Raw genomic sequence first — 17,244 nt, 5'->3', positions numbered from 1 at the left:
GATATGTTGACAAGACAATGAAAGGAAATCTTGGGTTCGTGTATGTGTTATGTGTATGTGTGTGTTTGTGGTTGCGGCTTGTAGCGGCAATCTACATCCCAGAAAAAGGCAAGACGTTGTCTCTATCGGTTACCCGCGCAGGGGGGCGAGGAGTCGGGTCTTCGTCAATGGACGCCATGAATGCCAGGGTCGAATTGGGACGGGGAGTCTCATCTACGTCGATATCTGCCTTGTCGACGCTTTCTCCTTCAGCAGCCGGTGGCGTCTCTACTCCCTCGTTGAGATCCTCCACCACCTTGGAAAGCGGCGTGATAGGAGTTGGGGCAATCTCCGGCGCGATACTCTCGGGGAATTCAAGCTGACCTTCATGATTCGGCGTGGCTACTTGTGTCTGAGGCTCTAGCATGCTGTCGTGGCTGTTTGCCCTCATCATCTCGATGCCAAGCTTGGACGAGGGCAGCTGTTGCTTAGCGCGCGAGTGTTTAGCAGATGGAGAGGCCGGGGTACGGCCAGTCCCCCCCGCATCCAGCTCGTCGTCTTCGTCATCAGCCGAATCAACATTGCCCTCGAACCTCCGTTTTTCGAGCGACTCGCGCCTCGCCTTTAACTTCTCAAAGGAACGCTGAGGCATCGGTCCTTTCTTTTGGAGCGGCGAGTGTTCCATCTGGCTTGGTGCTGATTGCTGAGTCACCAGATGAGGGAGCGTGGGAGACCTCATCGGCTCGCCTTGGCCCGACAATATCTCCTCGGCACCTGAGATGCCAAGTCCGCCGCCCTCTTCCCAGTCACCAGTGGCTTTCCTGCTGATCAGAACCGGAATGTCGTCTGTCATGACGGACTCCGAGTCTCCATATAGACTAGATGCGATTGAGTCCTCCCGGAAGCTGCTGCTCGAACGATTGGCATATCCAGACGAATTAGAGGTGGGGCTGTCCTCAAGTCGAAAGGTTTCCTGTTGTCGGAGACCCGAAGGAACAGGATGCGGCAGCGGCAACGATGTTTGAGTTGTGTTGACCAGCTGGCCGGGCGTGGGCGCTTTCCACTGACAAAGCGAACAAAGAACCTCGGTTAACTTTGATGAGCTGATCGGTTTCTCGATGAGCGAGTCAAAGAGATAAGGCCCGTTCAGATCCTTCAAGTAGGCTGTGATCGCAACAATGGGAGTATGGGTGTTTGCATGCTTGGTCTCGCGTATCATACGGGCAACGTCCCAACCTGAAATCTGCGGCAACCTAAACTCCAGGAAAATGATGTCGAACTTGATGTCGCTCATGGCGTACCGAATGGCCTCAGGACCTGTTGATACGGCAACGGTACGGCACCGCAGCTTCTCCAGGAGTTTTTCCATCACCATGCGGGAGATGGGATGATCATCGCATATCAAAACGTCGAGAGCACGGAAAATAGGAATGCCCTCATTTGCCGCGATATATGACATGCGTCTCGAGCTTTGACGCCGTCGTTGAACTCTGAGCAGCGCATTGGCCTTGTCGCCCTCGTTGTCCGAGGATGATGGTGACATGTCAAATACTTGGCTGCGACGATTCTTATGAGCAGCCGCCAAGAAGAGATCTGCTGCCACCGGGCTACCTTCTTGCGAGCCCACCGTCAACGAACGGGAACGTCCGCCGACGCAGCTTCCGCTGTGCCTGGGAGTAGACATCAGGTGATTCGGCATCGGCTTTGACGGTGACGAGAGTGGCAGCGGAGGCAACCCTCCCCCACGACTTTTCACCGGGGACGGGGAAGCAGCAACACTAGTGGCCGCTTTCTGCAGACTAGGCGGAACGCGGGGTAGATCGAAGAAATTTCCCGGCTGCAGTGAACTTGTCGTTGTTGAGGGCTGCGATGTATTCGAGTTCGCAGAGGCCTTGCGTCTGTTCTCGCCTTGGCCTGCCACAAAAGAAACCAATAGGGGCGACGAAGGCTGGGAAGCACGACTGGGAGACGAGTTGGCGTGGCTCAGACCAGAGGGCGACTGGGGCCGTTGAGTAGCTTTGGCATTGGATAGCGTCCGCTGAACCGGATTGGCAATGATGGGACTACCCTCAAGGCCTGTTCCGGGAGAAGTAATGCTGCTGTTGCTCGCTCCGCCGGGACTGATGGGTTTGTTTGAGCCCGCGAGAGCTTCTGCGCGCAGTTTCTGGATTACATCCTTGTTCGCCTTTTCGAGAACAGGCAGGTTCTTGAAAGTGAAATTCCCAAAGTCATCAGCGGCCACAGGTTCGCTGAGCCTCCGGCTACTCTTGTGGTCTCTAACGTGCGGAGGAATGTGCAGAGGCATCAAACCACGCTTCATGGAGTTGACCTGGGATCTAACCCGAGACAGGGCATCGTGCGGTCGGTCAAAATTGTCGGAAAGGGGGCCACCGGGAGGGGGCGAGCTCTGATCCTCCATCTCTTCCACAAAAGACTGGAGCGTGGCGCCACGGGAGTCGAAGTACTCGGTATCCTCAGGGTCTTCCGGCTGGGGCACAAACTCGGCCTCATCCTGAAGCAACGTGTCCCAGTTCACACCATTGAACCAAGGATGATTACGGATTTCCTCGCCTCCGCTCTGGAATTTATCGTCCTTGTTAGCACCCAGTCGTTGGCTGGGATCCATACAAAGCAGCTTGTTGATGATATCTTTGGCCTCGGGTGATATCTCTGGGTCCATCTCAGGAAACGTCATTCTCCGGGCAAGAATGTTCTCAAATACCTGCTCGGCCTCACCGGCGTGGAACGGCGGGATGCCGTAGAGGAACTCGTACAAGATGCATCCAACGGACCACCAATCACTGGTTTCGTCTTGAGGTTCGCCTTTGATTGTTTCCGGAGCAAGATAATCCGGAGTGCCAACGAAGCGGCGGGTGGTATCTTCGGGGTCAAACAGAGCCCAATTTGGCGGCGCCATTGATGGCTGCGGAGGAGTGCCCCTGTGGGACTCGAGACCGTTGTGTGAAGTGACGTGGGAAAGGGAGGCAAAGTCTGGGGATGCGCCAGGCTCAACTTCACTCCCCTCGGCAGGGGAAAGAATGGCCGATGATGAGTAGCTCACTTGAGGATCAGCCAAAGATAGATTCCCAATCATCTGCGACAGTGCTTCACTACCGCCACTGTCGCTGCGCTGAGTGGACACACGACGTGGTTCCTGCGACAATGTGCCAAGGTTGAAGTAGGAGGGTGGTCCTAGGCTCACGGCGCAATCGCTAGGAGTCATTTGCGGCGTGGAGCCAGGCGAGTGGTTGCGGCCGTGAAGGTCCATGGAAGTCGACCTGGATGATGCGATGGATGTCGACCGAGCGAACGGTCCTTGCTTGAGCAAGTCGGGGGCAGCATCAGTGCCGCTGTTCAGTGCCCGCTTCTGCCTACCAATCAAACCCATCCGTGAAAGACCGAAGTCGGTCAACTTCAAGTGGCCCTTCTGATCAATCAGCAGGTTATCAGGCTTGAGATCTCGGTGAACGATTCCGCGGCTGTGCAAGTGCTCAACACCGAGAACAACCTCGCCCAGATACTTCTTTGCCCATTCCTCAGATAGACCGCCCAGAATCTTGATGAGTGCCGCACAATCCCCTCCGTTGAGGTACTCCATTACGAGGTACAGGTAGTCTTTGCTTGAAAAGGTCCAGTATAGCTTGGCAACAAAGTCGCTTTCACCTTGCCACATCATGATGGCCCGTTCCGCTTTAACGTTGGTGACCTGATTCTTGGCGACCATGTCAGCTTTCTTGAGTACTTTGATGGCAAAGTACTCGCCTGTCGACTTCTTTTTGGACAAATAGACGCTACCAAACGCGCCTTTGCTGATGGGCTTGATGATCTCGAAGTCTCTGATCGATGGAGGCACGGCCTTGGCTTGAGGCGCTAGTCGTGGCGATACAGGCGGTTTGATGCTCAGGGGCAAGTCCCCGGTGGATGCCGAGACAGCAGCCGAGGATTGTCTTCTGTGGTGAACATGATGGGGAACGCTCGGCGAAGTGAGCTCGCTATGTGTGAGCAACGGGGACGCCTCAGGAGACACAAGAGCGTCCGAGGAGAAGGGAAAGTTACGGGGCTTGTGAATCCGAAGGGGGGACGACGGCGGACCCATACGTGATGGTGATTCCTGCCGCCGCGGAGACACGGCTCCGGGGAGAATCAGGCTTCTGCGATGATGTTGTCGCGAGCTTGCCTGCCGGCGGAGATCACTGAACTCGGACATGGGCGAGTCTGTCCGCGGTGGCGGCCTTGACGCCACGGATGCTGATCGCAAGCTTCCATCGCTGTCCGCACCCGCATCGCTCTCAAAAATCATTGATTCTCGTCGAGACTGATTCGCACCCGAAAAGTTGGCTGTGGCACCTCGGTGAGATCGCGGCGTTGGGCACTCTCGGGGACTGCTTGATCTCGTAGAGTGGACAGCAGACGAACGCCGTCTTTCAGGATCTTCATCAATATCTGCATTTTCTAATGCCAAAGCCAAACCAGAAGGGTGCTCATCAAAACTTCCCACAAAGATATCCTCCTCCCCCCGAGATGGCGCAATGACGGCAGCCTCGTCTTCATCCTCGGTCGTGTCACTGAGGGGATGTCCAGAGGCAATCCTAGCCGCACTACGCAAGGCTTTATCGATACAGTTTTGAACGATAATGGCAAACTCGACGCGAATTCGCTCGGCATACTCCAAGATTCGTCGGTGACGGAATACGGCCTCCACCTTGTCCCGAGCTACTTTTTCTGTATCACTGCAAAGCAGGGCAAGCCCCTGCTCCTGTTCCAGTGTGTTGGTTCCTGGGGTCTCCCACTGTAAAACCTGCGTGATATGCCCTTCCGACTGAGGGGACTGCGTGCGAATTTCACCGTCAGGCTGGGGCGACTCCTTGATGGCCGGCGTGCTGATTTCAATGGCTGTATCGCAAAGATCCAGTAAGAGCTCAACAATCCGGACCTGCGGCCTGCGCACGGCGAAGGACCGCGCTCGCGCATGTCCAAATCCAGACGATCGTTCTCGCGACCGACCTGCGCCAAGGATTGGCGATGATGTGCCCGGGGAAGAAGTAGCCGAGGTAGGCGCCCTAATAAGCAACCCTTTGTATTCAGCAGCCAATGGCGGCGATGGCTCCCCTACCAAGGAGCGACTTCGTCGAGTGTCTCCTAACGCGTCGAGAACCTTGACAATCGCGCTCCTGTGCTCGGTCAGATTTTCTTGCGCCATCTGAACATCCATCTCAGCTCGATGTTCCTGCAAGCAGAGGTCTGTGTGCTTCTCAAACCACCACGGGGAAATCTGACGTTCGCAAATTCGGCAAAGAACCGGAAGGGGCGGGGGATGGAGGGCTGGATCGTCAAGTCCGGATTCTGCGAGTTGGGTCAGGTAACTCGCCAACACTTCAGCGCCGGACCCGAGAGAATCAACGATAACCGGTGGTAAATCAATCTTGATCTCTCGTGGGGCTACCCAGGGTCTGATCATCCACATGCTCTGAAGAGAAAGCATTAGCGCCCGGGTCGAGAAATAGCATTCATCTGATGCAACTCACATGGCTTTCTCCCTCAGACGCACCACTATACACCATGATACCCTGGGCCTCTAGCTCAACAGTAGGGAGGGGCATTTCCTCAGCAGGCTCTCCAATCATCTCGACCGGGTAAAGCTTTGCCATGGGCCCCAGCTTGACAGCAAATCGTATAAACTGGCTGCGCCGGTCATCGTCTTTCATGTCCTGCACAACCTTGGAGAAGATAGTGGGGTCTTCGCTGACAACAAGGTCGGCAATTGGTGTTCCAATGACGGATTCTGGTGGTGTCCCAATCACATCAACCCAGGATGGGCTCACCCATCGAATCGTCCCATTGAGGTTAAGATCCAGAAGGACATTGAGAGTCTGCTCGGCAGCCTCTCGGAGCTCCTCTCTCTCCTCACGAATGTTCTCGCTGAACGATCTCTCCATGCCGCCGGCCCGGAGCGAGTTCAAGGCCGGCGGGGCCAGCATGTTGGGTGGGGTAGGCTCTTCTTCCATTGCAGTAAAGTGGCTATTCTGGCGGCTCCTTATTCATTCGACAACATGGACAATTGTAGACTGGGTGATATCCCTCGACAAGGTAATCTGAAGGGCTGGTGGCGGATGTAGATGTATACGACAGGCGAGAGGATGGACTCAAGGGTATCCCCTGGCGGTTGGGAGGCTGAGCATCGAGGGACTTTCTGTTGCAACCTGTCTCTTTTTCTGGCCGGCAAAGAACGTTGTTTGTCTGTCAAGCAGATGGTGAAATTGGTCGTCGAAGGTTTCTCGGCGTGTGGCTGGTAACTGGAGAGCAGGCAAATGCTCGCAGGTGGGGCCGGAGCAGGGCAGTAGAGGCCCAAGATGCCAAAAGCTAGAACCCAGCACAAGCCTGAGACATGCTGTTCTTGACGTGAAGGTATCGCCGCCGTGGATCGGGAGTAGGTGGTCGTTATTTCGCGCTGGCTTGGAAGTGCTCACTCTGGGGGCATGGACAACAGCAAAGAACCACTCGCTTTGCCCGAGAAGACAGGCTGGGCTCAATGGCGGCTCTAGGGCGGGCAACTGTGGAGCAGTACGACCGCGGGACCTCGTTATCGATAGCAGCTAGAGCACGTACAGCACGCACGCCGCTCGCACGCCCTCGGTCACGGTTTGCTGTGGGCACAGGCCCAAGGGACTGTCGGGAAAACGACTCGATCGCGGGGCTGTGATTCGGTTCGACGCGACAATTCTCAGACAAGGCGGGCAGCAAGACACGAAACAGCTGCGGGAGGAGTCTCTCGGCAAGGATACGGCCTGGCTGTGCTGGCTGTGTTGTCCAGAGGTGTCGTCGTCGTTGACTCGGGCTCAGGTGGGTTTTGTTGTCCCAGCCAAAGTTTAAGTGGGGAGGTCCTTTGTTTCCTTGGCCCTTGGCAGGTTTGTCTGTGGGTGATTGGCGAGTTGATGGGCGCGCGTGGTCAGCGAAAAAAAGCAACCTTACCGACCTGTCCGGCACCGGTGCTGTCTGTGTCTGGGTCTGTCTAGGTACCAGGTGTCTGTCTGTGCCACTCGCTTCTCACTTCAATCTGTGGCTCAGGAAATTCTACCAGATTATCCCCATCCAGAATGTTTGTCCCCGGCTTTGCTTGCCATCTTCTTTCCAAGAGATAGGAAAGAAGCAGTTCCTGACGAAGCGAGTTGGACTGACTGGCTCTCTTGCTCTTCCCTGCGTATGCGTGGGGTACCGTTGAAAGCGGGGAAGAAGCCGGTCTTGTCCAATTAGCAGTGCGTCAGCTGCTGCTTCCAGGATGTTCCCTGGCAGTATCAGTACCAATTATGTGCTAGCGGGTGTTCCGCGAACCAAGGTAGTGCTACAATTTGGCAGCTTCAGTCTCAAAAAACAAAACAACAATGCCAATTCAGCCCGTTGCTGTGGTCTGAAGGAGGAGCTTAAGATAGCCATAACACGGCTGTTTATTCAGGTTGTCTCGACCCCTTTTTCCTGTCATGCTTTGCATGCCCAGGGTCTGGCTGTCGGATTGGAGTGGTCACTCAGTTTGGCACTTGGCGGGGTAAAGTCCCCCAAACCCGAATGGTCATGATCTGGATCTCCCACCACAACAGGAGCACTGACCACACGTGTGGTCAGCAATTGGGGGCACTTCAGACAGACTCGGAGTTCTGAGAAATCGTTTTCCTGTGTCTTTGAAACGTTCAACATGTCATCGCTCAGTTTTTGATTACCCTCTCCTGGGGTTTGCCGAATTGCTGTGGGCCGATCAAAAGAAACGACTCGGTTGAGGAAACAGATCTACCATCACAACAAACGTCACCCCCCCCCCATCAAGCCACTCGTTGGCTGATTCTCTTTATCCTGCATGACTTTTAGTCGCACGAGACAACCAAATGACACCGGATCAGACCCAGTCAACGTCTATCCAGCCCATGGCTTGCTTTCTTTACCATTCCTGCTGGCAATAACCATATCTCGGCCGATTGAACAAGCTCCCGTCACTTGCTCCTCTAGATTGGCTCTGCTACCCGAAGACCCCTCCTTTCCCCCAGAAATTCATCTAGACCGCCTCGATCATCGCTCGATCCTCAGACAAACGCATCCACAGATGACTTCATAGGCGTTCCTCAAGCTGTGTCGAACTCGAAGTTAGCCCACAGACGGACCCCTCCGCGTTGCCAATCGAAGGAGTTCAGGGTGGAATGTCTTGGGACGCACAATGGCCAGTAGGGAGGGGTTGGAGAGCATCCCGATCTGGAGCCAAGAACTTATCACTGCTGATGCAGCATGCTTGATGTAGCAGCAAAGTTGAGTGCATTGTTGGGATGAGAGGTCGGTCACCGCTCCTGTAGGTGGCATTTCCCTGCAGTAATGCAAGCACGCCGGGTGATAGTCTGATGCGGAGTTCCCAGCGGTGCCCGCAGCAAGCAACAAAGAGTCATCGTCGTTTTGTTGCAGCGTCCCCCTCCTGAGGCTATTGTGCTGCGTTGCCATCATACTATTGAGGCGGCTTGATGGTGTGTCTCGGTGGAACGAGTCTGCATACACAATGCAACCCAACACATGGCATACGAAGGGCTCTCTCGTCCATCCCACCACGGTCTCATCCGCTCGACGCCTTTTCAATTTGGATCGTCGCTACCCAAGCACAACACAGACGGCTCTGTCAAACTTTGGGGACGACTCGGCTGTCTATGAGCATTGGATGAGTGACCTCACCCCGTTCCGTCGTCACGGCTTTGCTCTTCCGGAAGCCGTTGGAGATTCGAGACTTCAGCCGATATCTTTCTTCCTATCTCTTCCTCTATTTTGGCCTCCCTGTCTCCGACGATATGACGACAGACATCTGAACAGTCGATTTTTCAAAAGGACTGCACATCCCTTAGCGCCACCAACCCTCTTTCAACATCGCTCAAAATGAAGTGCAGAACTTCCACAACTACTAATAATCACCACCACGTGACGGTGCAATTGACTCCTATTCCCCGTAGTTTACCCCTCTTCCCCCTCAACCCTGATCTCGATCGCCCGCTTGCACTGGGCTCTTCCCCGTAGTTGGTCCGCGGACAACCTAAGCGGACTGGGCTTTGTCGCAGCCCCAAAGGTTCCAGACCCTTTCCCGACTAACCGTCACTCTTTGACGATCATTGCGGGATAAAAGGTGATAGGCGTTGCTGCACATACGCTTGCCAGACACTCAAACAACTTTGATTCCCCTTGTCTCTACCTGTTACACACCTGACAAGCCACAAGCGAAGACCCTGTGTAGGTAATAGCAAGACATCTGATCCCCATCGACGGCCTCCCCTCGTGATTCCCCACTTCTGTTTGCTCAACTTCAGCTATTGGAAGCTGCAGTGCCACCATACCTCGAATGCCCACCCCAAGCTCGGACGACTCCTCTTGCTTATTAGCCACCTCTACGGGGCCAAGCAAAGCTGTGGTCCCGGCGGCCTTTTTCACAGCAGAATCAGCTATCTGGTTAGCTTTGCTGTTCGGTGCTGTTGTGGGACATCAGGATGCTATAAATGTCTCAAGATTGCTGTAAACTTTGGGCTTCCCCATTTGACGATGGCTTCAGCTTCGTGTCCTGGCAAATGAAAAGCCATGGACTCACGGTAGTCAGGCTTCAGACCACCACAAGACGGAAAGGTTTCCCGGGAGTTGCTGGATCACAACGGTCTCTAGGGGCCCTAATGCCATCCAAAAAGACATATCACATCTCCCATTGCATAGCTCACCGGACAGTTTTCCCCGCTCAAGGACGTTGGGCTCGCAGTTGGGGGCGTCATGATCAATAACGTACTGTACCACAGCATACCTTCGTTGAACCCCAAGTCACCCCATCATCACATTCACCACATTCACATGCTCATCTCATAGCTGGCCTCAGTCCATCTTGCAAACTGATAGCAATGGTTGTGATGATACAGCTTGTAGGCTACACCAATCAAAAGTGAACCAACACCTTCAATAATCCAGGACAGTCAAGAATTCCCCACGCTCACGTTCGAGAGTCCTCATCCACCACCCTCCCCATCCCCCCAAAAATCCCGTCAGTCTTCCTCAGCACATCCACACTCGCCCACCTCAACCTCCTCGCCTCAAGCCACCTCCCCTTCTCCACCCACCTCTGCTCCAACCACTTCGCCAGCCCGGCCGCATCCCCCGGCAACTCCTCAATGGGGAACCTCCTCACATGTACATGAAATCGATACCCCACCCCCCCTTGCTCCCTAGTCAGACTCAATTTCGGGACTGCAATCGTCTCCCACATCGTCGGCGCCTTTTGAAACTCCTCCCCACACTGATACGCCAACGTCAAATCATACACCGCCTTGACATGCGGCGCCTTCCTCAAATGCTGCACCGTAGCAATAAATCCCCTCGTCCTCGGATAGAGCAGATACTCCGGTTGGGGTTTGCTATTCTGCCTGCACCAGAGCCGCGACTGGAGGTATTTCTCCGGTGTAAACCGTGACCCTTCCGAAAAGGATACCAGCCCTACAAACATATCATTAGCCCCTCATCATCATCAACTTTCCCCCCAAAGAAACCTCACAAGTCTTCCACCCTTCTTCCTTCACCCCCCTGAAAACCCTCTCCAACTCCCTCTTATCCCTCGTCCACTCCCTCGTAACAATAGGCATACCCATCCCCCATAATCCCTAACCCAAGAACGGAACCCACTTCAACCCCGCCTTTGCAAAATATCTCGTGTGGCCTCCCATGTTTGCTTTATCAGCAGCAGCTTGGACAAGGTAAAAGTCTGACCAGGCGACGTGGTTTGCTATGACGATGGCGGACTCGTTTGGCAAGGGGGTGTCGCCGGAAAAGGTGATTTCGGCGCTGTTGATCGCAGTGAAGATGTGCTGGACGAAGCGGTAGACTAGCGTGCCGGCGATGAGGGAGCAGAGGGTGTGGATTAAGGAGGAGGGGAGGAGGAGTTTGGCGAAGGGGAGCAGGAACAGGGTTAGGTTGGCGAGGCCGGTGGAGAGGAGGAAGGGGGTGACGAGGAGGAGGCCACGGAGGGGATGGGGGAAGAGGTTGGTGAGGCAGGTCATGGCGTTGGGTTGTTGGCTGTATGGATGCTAACAATGAACGATGCGAGGTTATTGTAAAGGTAAGATGGCTGTCACCAGGCTTGAGACAAGCTGGCTGGGTGAAGGGAGAGGGTTTGGCGATGCTCGGAGCACCTTTGTTTTCATCATGGTGAAGTGTTCGACCATGGGCGGGAAGAGCACAGCCCAGGAAGGCACGGCTAAGTTGCGTGTGTTTTGCAAGGGCAGGAACTCCCAAGTGGTAGGTAGTTGACCTTCCAGGCATCCAAGGTAAAATAATGAAGTTCGTCAATGAAGAAGTGTAGATCCACTCGGTTATTTCCGACGCATCATGCACGCGCACGAAAAGGCGGCCGTCATGACTTTAGCTGGAGTCTACAAGGCCGCCGCTTCATCAATCAAAATGAGATGACGTCCGTCGAGACTCAGGAACACCCTGGCTGGTCGTTAGCTTGAGACGGCGATATCTTGGCCGTGGGTTAGGTGACAAGCTTGGTGTTTGATCGTTGCGGGAGCGCCACCAGACATAACCCCTGTCCGACTCCACGATTGACCTCGTGTGATCTGCTCAAGGCTCCCATGCCATCTGCTCCATTCTCTACAGCAGAATTGCTTCCAAACCTTGAGTAGAAAACCTATTATATACCAACACATCAATACCAAATTCACCGTACTGCCTTCCCTTTCGAAACACTGGTGTTCTCCTTGTGCATGCTTCCAGCGATAAGACGCGATGCCAAGGAGATACGCAACCCTCATCGCCAAGCTTTCTAGCGCTTCGTGGGGGTCGCCTCTCTGGCTTCCAGAACAATAATCTCGTGATTCACATCATGTTGCTTTTCGAACACAAAAAGACGATGCCTTCTTCAAAATTGTATGGATTCGAGCTCGGTCTCGCCTACAGAAACAACCAAACTCCACAATTCATTTGGCCTGGGAATCCCTGCCTCAGCGAGGAATCCGCCAGCCTTGCCCACAGTGGGATCTTAACCCCACCAAACTCGGGTCCTCTTCAGCTTGGAGACTGGACAGTGATACCTCCCCGCAGCTTGGTTGGAAGTCAGCTTCGGTCTCTTGTCCAAAACCATCCAATCGTCTCATCATCTACTATGAGGAGACTTACCGAGGACTTGTCTGTGTCGCAAGACATGTATTCTTTCTGAAGCCTTGATCGAGGCTAATCAGGTTGATTTTTTTGGCCTCTAACATCGTTCCCTCGGCACCGGTTTCATGATTACTTAGATGCAGATAAACTGCACCCCCAAATTGACTGCCAAGCTCAGGCACGCCAGCTCGCCATTCCAAATGGACCCGGCATGAAGTAGGCGCAGCAATCATCACCAGGCGCCTCCCACCGTCGTTGACGACGGAAACAAGTTCGCAGAATTGTTTACCACCATATTTCCCGTTGCGTCGATTCCTCTGCATGACTTCCCGAGGCTTTTCCAACACAAAATACGTGCGTGTCTTGTTTTCCCAAATAGCCCCCCGCCTCCTAAAACTCGACGGCGTTCAAGTCGGCGCATGAGCTTGCCTCGGCCCCCCCACATCTTCGTCTAGACCAGATCGCATATCTGTGTATTGTCAATCTTCCCACTGCCGGCGCGCTTCCGGCGCACCAAAAAATACCAGTTCCGAAGGGCCACGAATAGCATTTCCCAGTCTTCCACACCAACAGTTACGACAGTAACAACATGTCTTCATCGTTGTCGCCAGACGACTACAATCTCGATGCGGGACCCTCGAACCAGGACACAGGCCCGCTGTCTTCACTGAACCTCGAATTTCTGAAAAATATCACCGACAAGTCGACAACGAAGGCTGGGCAGCCTCCAAAGCGTCGAGGACCTAAGCCCGACAGCAAGCCTGCGCTGACCAGAAGACAAGAGCTGAACCGACAAGCGCAAAGGTAGGTGTACCTTAGAATCCATGGTTGGCAACACAGTCTCTGACCACTGTCAAATTATAGAACACACCGAGAGCGCAAAGAACGATATATCAAGGCCCTCGAAGACGAAGTCCTTCGGCTCAAACAGGCATTCACTCATGCCTCCCAGGATAAAGACCAGCTGGCTGAGGAAAATCGCCAGCTCAAAGCGCTCCTAAGCCAAGGGGTGGCTGTGGGTGGTCCCAGTTTGTTGGACGATTCTTTGAGCAACCCAAGTCTAGGCTACGAGTCCGGTCCCGCCAGCATCACCGGGAGCTACGCGCCAATATCGAGCAATACAAGCAACTTCACTGCGTCGCCCCTCCCAACCGGCGGAATGGGACACCAGACCGGCCCGTCACCAAACAATGGGGGTATGGGAGGGTTCGAGAACCAACCGAATCCGAATCCGAATCCGAACCTCGATTACGAGCAACTTGGGATCGATTTTGTGTTAACGTAGGATATCCCTTTCATGTTGTATCCATGTGTGCTTGCCTGTTTACATCGCTTTTCTGTTCCTTGTGCTGCCCCCACTTACCTTGCCATATGGCTTTGCGACCAGTGGGAGGGCGGAGGCTCAAGGATGATGACGTGAAGATATGGTAGCGGAGAAGAACGTGAAGCTAACCACTCCGCCACACCTTCTCGGCAGAAGAAAATAGGCTCGAGAGACCTTGCATGGAACACCTACCATGGCTACTTGACCGAACTGTCGAATCGGGCGGAGTCGAACCCTGCGGACATGCTCTGATGGCATCGTGCCCACCTGAGTCGTTTACCCAGATGGCCCCTGAGGTCCCGTTTGGACACAAGGACAGTGGAGAAACCAAGACACACAATCATGGTGTCACCGATCATGGCCGTACTGGAGAGCAGCCGCGTACATGGGATTTGGCAAAGCCCGACTTGGCAACGTTGATGGACCTCAGCCAGAAACTGAATCTTGAGGGGGAGATCACACCTGTAATGGCGTGGGGGATGGTGGTGACGCACCCGGGTGTTCATATGTTGAGGATGGAAGATTTTAGAAAGCTGGCTGATGAGTTGGCTGGGAAGGTTAGGTGTTATGGGTATGTTGACTCTCGAGTACTTCTTGGTCGCTTGCCTTCGGCTAGTTACGGTGCTGTTAGAATATGTTTGCTGACATTCACGCAGGTTTGGTTCTGTGATGGAGGAGTTCGAGGTTCGAGATGCGTTGGAGAATGTTTTCTCGACGAAATCGGAGCTTGTACTGGGATATTGACATTGGTTGGGATCTACAGAGCTTTGATGTTTATTTCTCGGGTGTTATCGAGTAACTTGGACGGCGCACTGTATTAGATGTCCCTTTTGTCACTTTTGAAGGTATTTGAGTCCGTAGAAAAGTAAGTAGTGTTTTGGGGACATGGTTCCAGTGTTTGTCCTTGTGGGAGTGGTTAGTATTGTCTCCTGACTTGTTATGGACAGAATAATAGGATCGCTTTACCGCTACGACGTATCGGATGACAAGCCATAGGCCTTTCACGGCCTATTATAAGATCTGTGAGCTTTCAACAGAAGCTATTAGACATCAGAGGGTGTGGAAGATGCTTCTGGATGTACTTGACCTCTAGAAAACCGTTTTCTAGACGTGTATGGTACCTGCTTTTCTGTCACCGACCTTCCTGTCCCTCCGCACTGTGCTACCGCAAGCGGTTGCCCCACACCCACAACACCCCACCACGAGAATTTCACTTTTTGAAAAATAGCCCTCTGTCAAACTGCTGCAACTCCGCATTCACGTCGCAACCGCCACAGCACCGGATCTCGGCTCCCTCTACGATCACTACTTATTGGACATCATCCGGAGCATACCTTCAGCAGCCCAACTCTTATCCCACATCAACACAACCCAATATGGCTGTCCCACCACCAGGCGAGTCGGCCCTGGTCGACCTGATCAACTCGTTGCCCGAGCATGAGGGCACTTGGGGCCCCCCGATTACCACCGAGACTACCCTCAACGGCGTTCCCTACGCCCCATTCTCCAAGAGCGACAAGCTCGGTCGCATGGCTGACTGGACCGACAACAAGGATGGCAGAGACGGCCGTGGTGGCAGACAGCAATTCAACAGGAACTTTAGAGGTGGGTGCTGGATGGGACCTGTCGCAAGGGGTCATCGCTCGCATACGTGCGATTTGTATCTGCTATGCGTACTAACATCTGCTCTCTCCAGACCAACAAGTCTATGGTGCCGGTTCCGCTTCTCTGTTCACTCCTCCTGTCGCCGAGGACGAGGCTTCCTTCTCCGTTGTCTCCAACGTTCGCGACTCAACCAAGACCCGCTTCGGCCGTGGTGCCGTGTTCACCCGTGGCCGCGGTGGCCAGCGCGGTGGAAGGGGAGATGCCAGAGCCGCCGGTGGTCGTCAACAGTTCCAGCGTGCCGGTCGCGGTGGGCAATATGGCGGAGGCTATGACAGCCGGGGCGGTGCCCGCGGTGGCGGCAATGCTCGCGGCGGTCGTCGCTTTGGCTGGAAGGATTACGACAAGCCTGCTCGCAACCGTGATGCTTCGATCAACATCAAGCCCAACTGGACCTTGCTTGAGGAGATTGACTACAACCGTCTTAGCAAGCTGAACCTCGAGACGGACGAGGGTGAGGATATCGACAGCTACGGTTTCGTAAATGCCTACGACCGCTCCTACGACAAGCCACCAGTCAAGAATTCGGAGCGCAAGCTTCTTGCGCTTGACCGTGCTGCCTACAACGTCACGACCTCTGTGGATCCTATCATCCAGGAGCTCGCTGACAAGGAGGAGGCCACCATCTTCGCCACTGATAGCATTCTCTCGATGCTGATGTGCGCCCCCCGTTCCGTCTACTCTTGGGATATCGTCATTGTCAGACAGGGCAACAAGGTCTTCTTTGACAAGCGCGACAACGCCGCTCTTGACATGGTCACCGTCAACGAGAACGCCGCCGATGCGCCGCTCGAGGCTTCCGAGGGATCCAAGGATTCTATCAACCAGCCCACCGCGCTCGCGGAGGAGGCTACCTATATCAACCACAACTTTGCCAACCAGGTTGTGCTTGAGCAGCACAAGGTCAGCATGGCTCACGAGAACCCCTTCTACTCCCCCGAGGAGTCCGTGCCCCCTGCGTCCAAGGCCTACAAGTATAGACGGTTCGATCTTTCCACCAGCGAGGAGAGCCCCACTTATCTTATCGTCCGCACCGAGTTGGATGCGGTGCAAAAGAGCGCTCTCAACAACGAGAACCAGTTCGTCACTGTCCACGCTCTCAACGAGTTTGACAGCAAGGCTCAAGGCAGCGGTGGTGGCCTTGACTGGAGGACCAAGCTTGTGTCTCAGCGTGGTGCTGTAGTCGCCACTGAGATGAAGAACAACAGCTGCAAGCTCGCCAGATGGACTGTTCAGTCTATTCTTGCCAAGGCTGATGTCATGAAGATTGGGTATGTTTTTGTCCTGTTCTATGTATCTGTTGGAACATGTGGTGGCTAACTCTGCTTTCACCAGTTTCGTGTCTCGCGCGAACCCCAAGACCAATGACAAGCACGTCATTCTCGGCGTTGTTGGCTGGAAGCCTAAGGACTTTGCCAACCAGATGAACCTCCAGCTGTCCAACGGCTGGGGTATCGTTCGTACCATCGCCGACATGGTTCTTCAGCAGCCAGAGGGCAAGTACATCTTGGTCAAGGACCCCAACAAGAACATCCTCCGACTCTACCAGGTCCCCGCTGGGAGCTTGGATGACGAGGAGGAGGAGGTCGCCGAGCCGGTTCAGGAGGCGGAGGAGTAGCGTACCTCTAGGGAGTGTAGAGCACCGTCGGTGGCGAGAAGGAGGACAAGAAGGAGGACTATGTGATGACACCGGGTATTATACCGCTCAAGAGCAATATTACTGAAACGGAAGCGGATACGGGATACCTCTGTGGTTATGAAAAGCCAGCGTTTTTCCGGATCAGCATTCAATAAAGGGGGTAAAAAGCGGGACCATAGCGTCAAATGCAATACCAATGAACTTTTCTACCAAATGTCTGTAATTGCGTACCGGACGTCGGTTCCAAATGTGAACATGTGAAAGAGTGATGTGCCGTGGGAGTTGTTGAGAGTCTCTGCCACCTCTCGTCGGCTTACGACAATGTTTTGAGGCCTGTGAGCCATACCTAGAAGCCCCTATTTCTGACGCGAATAGGATGAGACTACTTCGACACCTCGGGTCTAGAACGAGGAAAGAGTTTGGCCCTGGCGGACGAGTATCTGAGCCTCCCGCCTCTTGAACCAGCTGTATCCAATAGCACAGGACAAATCAA

The 17,244-nt window shown here is 54.2% G+C and overlaps 4 protein-coding genes across 4 annotated transcripts; 2 read left to right on the top strand and 2 right to left on the bottom strand.

Annotated features, from left to right (window-relative positions):
• Positions 1 to 91: 91 nt before the first annotated feature.
• On the bottom strand, positions 92 to 7,343 carry RIM15 (rim15, signal transduction response regulator; the record flags this gene model as incomplete). Its single annotated transcript, XM_062908382.1, has 2 exons — positions 5,505 to 7,343; positions 92 to 5,446 (listed from the first exon to the last, which is right to left on the bottom strand). Exons 1-2 carry the CDS (start codon positions 5,982 to 5,984, stop codon positions 92 to 94), a joined length of 5,835 nt encoding a protein of 1,944 aa, XP_062771473.1. The 5' UTR covers positions 5,985 to 7,343.
• A 137-nt stretch (positions 7,344 to 7,480) lies between these two features.
• Positions 7,481 to 14,194, top strand: QC763_117900 (uncharacterized protein; the record flags this gene model as incomplete). The annotated part of the gene is made up of 4 exons (XM_062908380.1): positions 7,481 to 12,930; positions 12,991 to 13,407; positions 13,614 to 14,021; positions 14,107 to 14,194. Exons 1-4 carry the CDS (start codon positions 12,716 to 12,718, stop codon positions 14,192 to 14,194), a joined length of 1,128 nt encoding a protein of 375 aa, XP_062771471.1. The 5' UTR covers positions 7,481 to 12,715.
• On the bottom strand, positions 9,504 to 11,024 carry QC763_117905 (uncharacterized protein; the record flags this gene model as incomplete). Its single annotated transcript, XM_062908381.1, is given in 3 exon segments — positions 9,504 to 10,464; positions 10,523 to 10,628; positions 10,647 to 11,024. The coding sequence occupies 3 exon segments, from the start codon at positions 11,022 to 11,024 to the stop codon at positions 9,965 to 9,967; spliced, it is 984 nt and encodes a 327-aa protein (XP_062771472.1). The 3' UTR covers positions 9,504 to 9,964.
• Positions 14,195 to 14,526: 332 nt separating the features above from the next.
• QC763_117890 (uncharacterized protein) lies at positions 14,527 to 16,967 on the top strand (the record flags this gene model as incomplete). Its single annotated transcript, XM_062908379.1, has 3 exons — positions 14,527 to 15,055; positions 15,147 to 16,383; positions 16,448 to 16,967. The coding sequence occupies 3 exons, from the start codon at positions 14,527 to 14,529 to the stop codon at positions 16,728 to 16,730; spliced, it is 2,049 nt and encodes a 682-aa protein (XP_062771470.1). The 3' UTR covers positions 16,731 to 16,967.
• Between the last annotated feature and the right edge of the window lie 277 nt (positions 16,968 to 17,244).

Source organism: Podospora pseudopauciseta, chromosome 1 (assembly GCF_035222475.1).
Source record: "Podospora pseudopauciseta strain CBS 411.78 chromosome 1, whole genome shotgun sequence".
Taxonomy (NCBI): Eukaryota; Fungi; Ascomycota; class Sordariomycetes; order Sordariales; family Podosporaceae; genus Podospora; species Podospora pseudopauciseta.
This window is presented reverse-complemented; position numbering and strand designations above follow the sequence as displayed.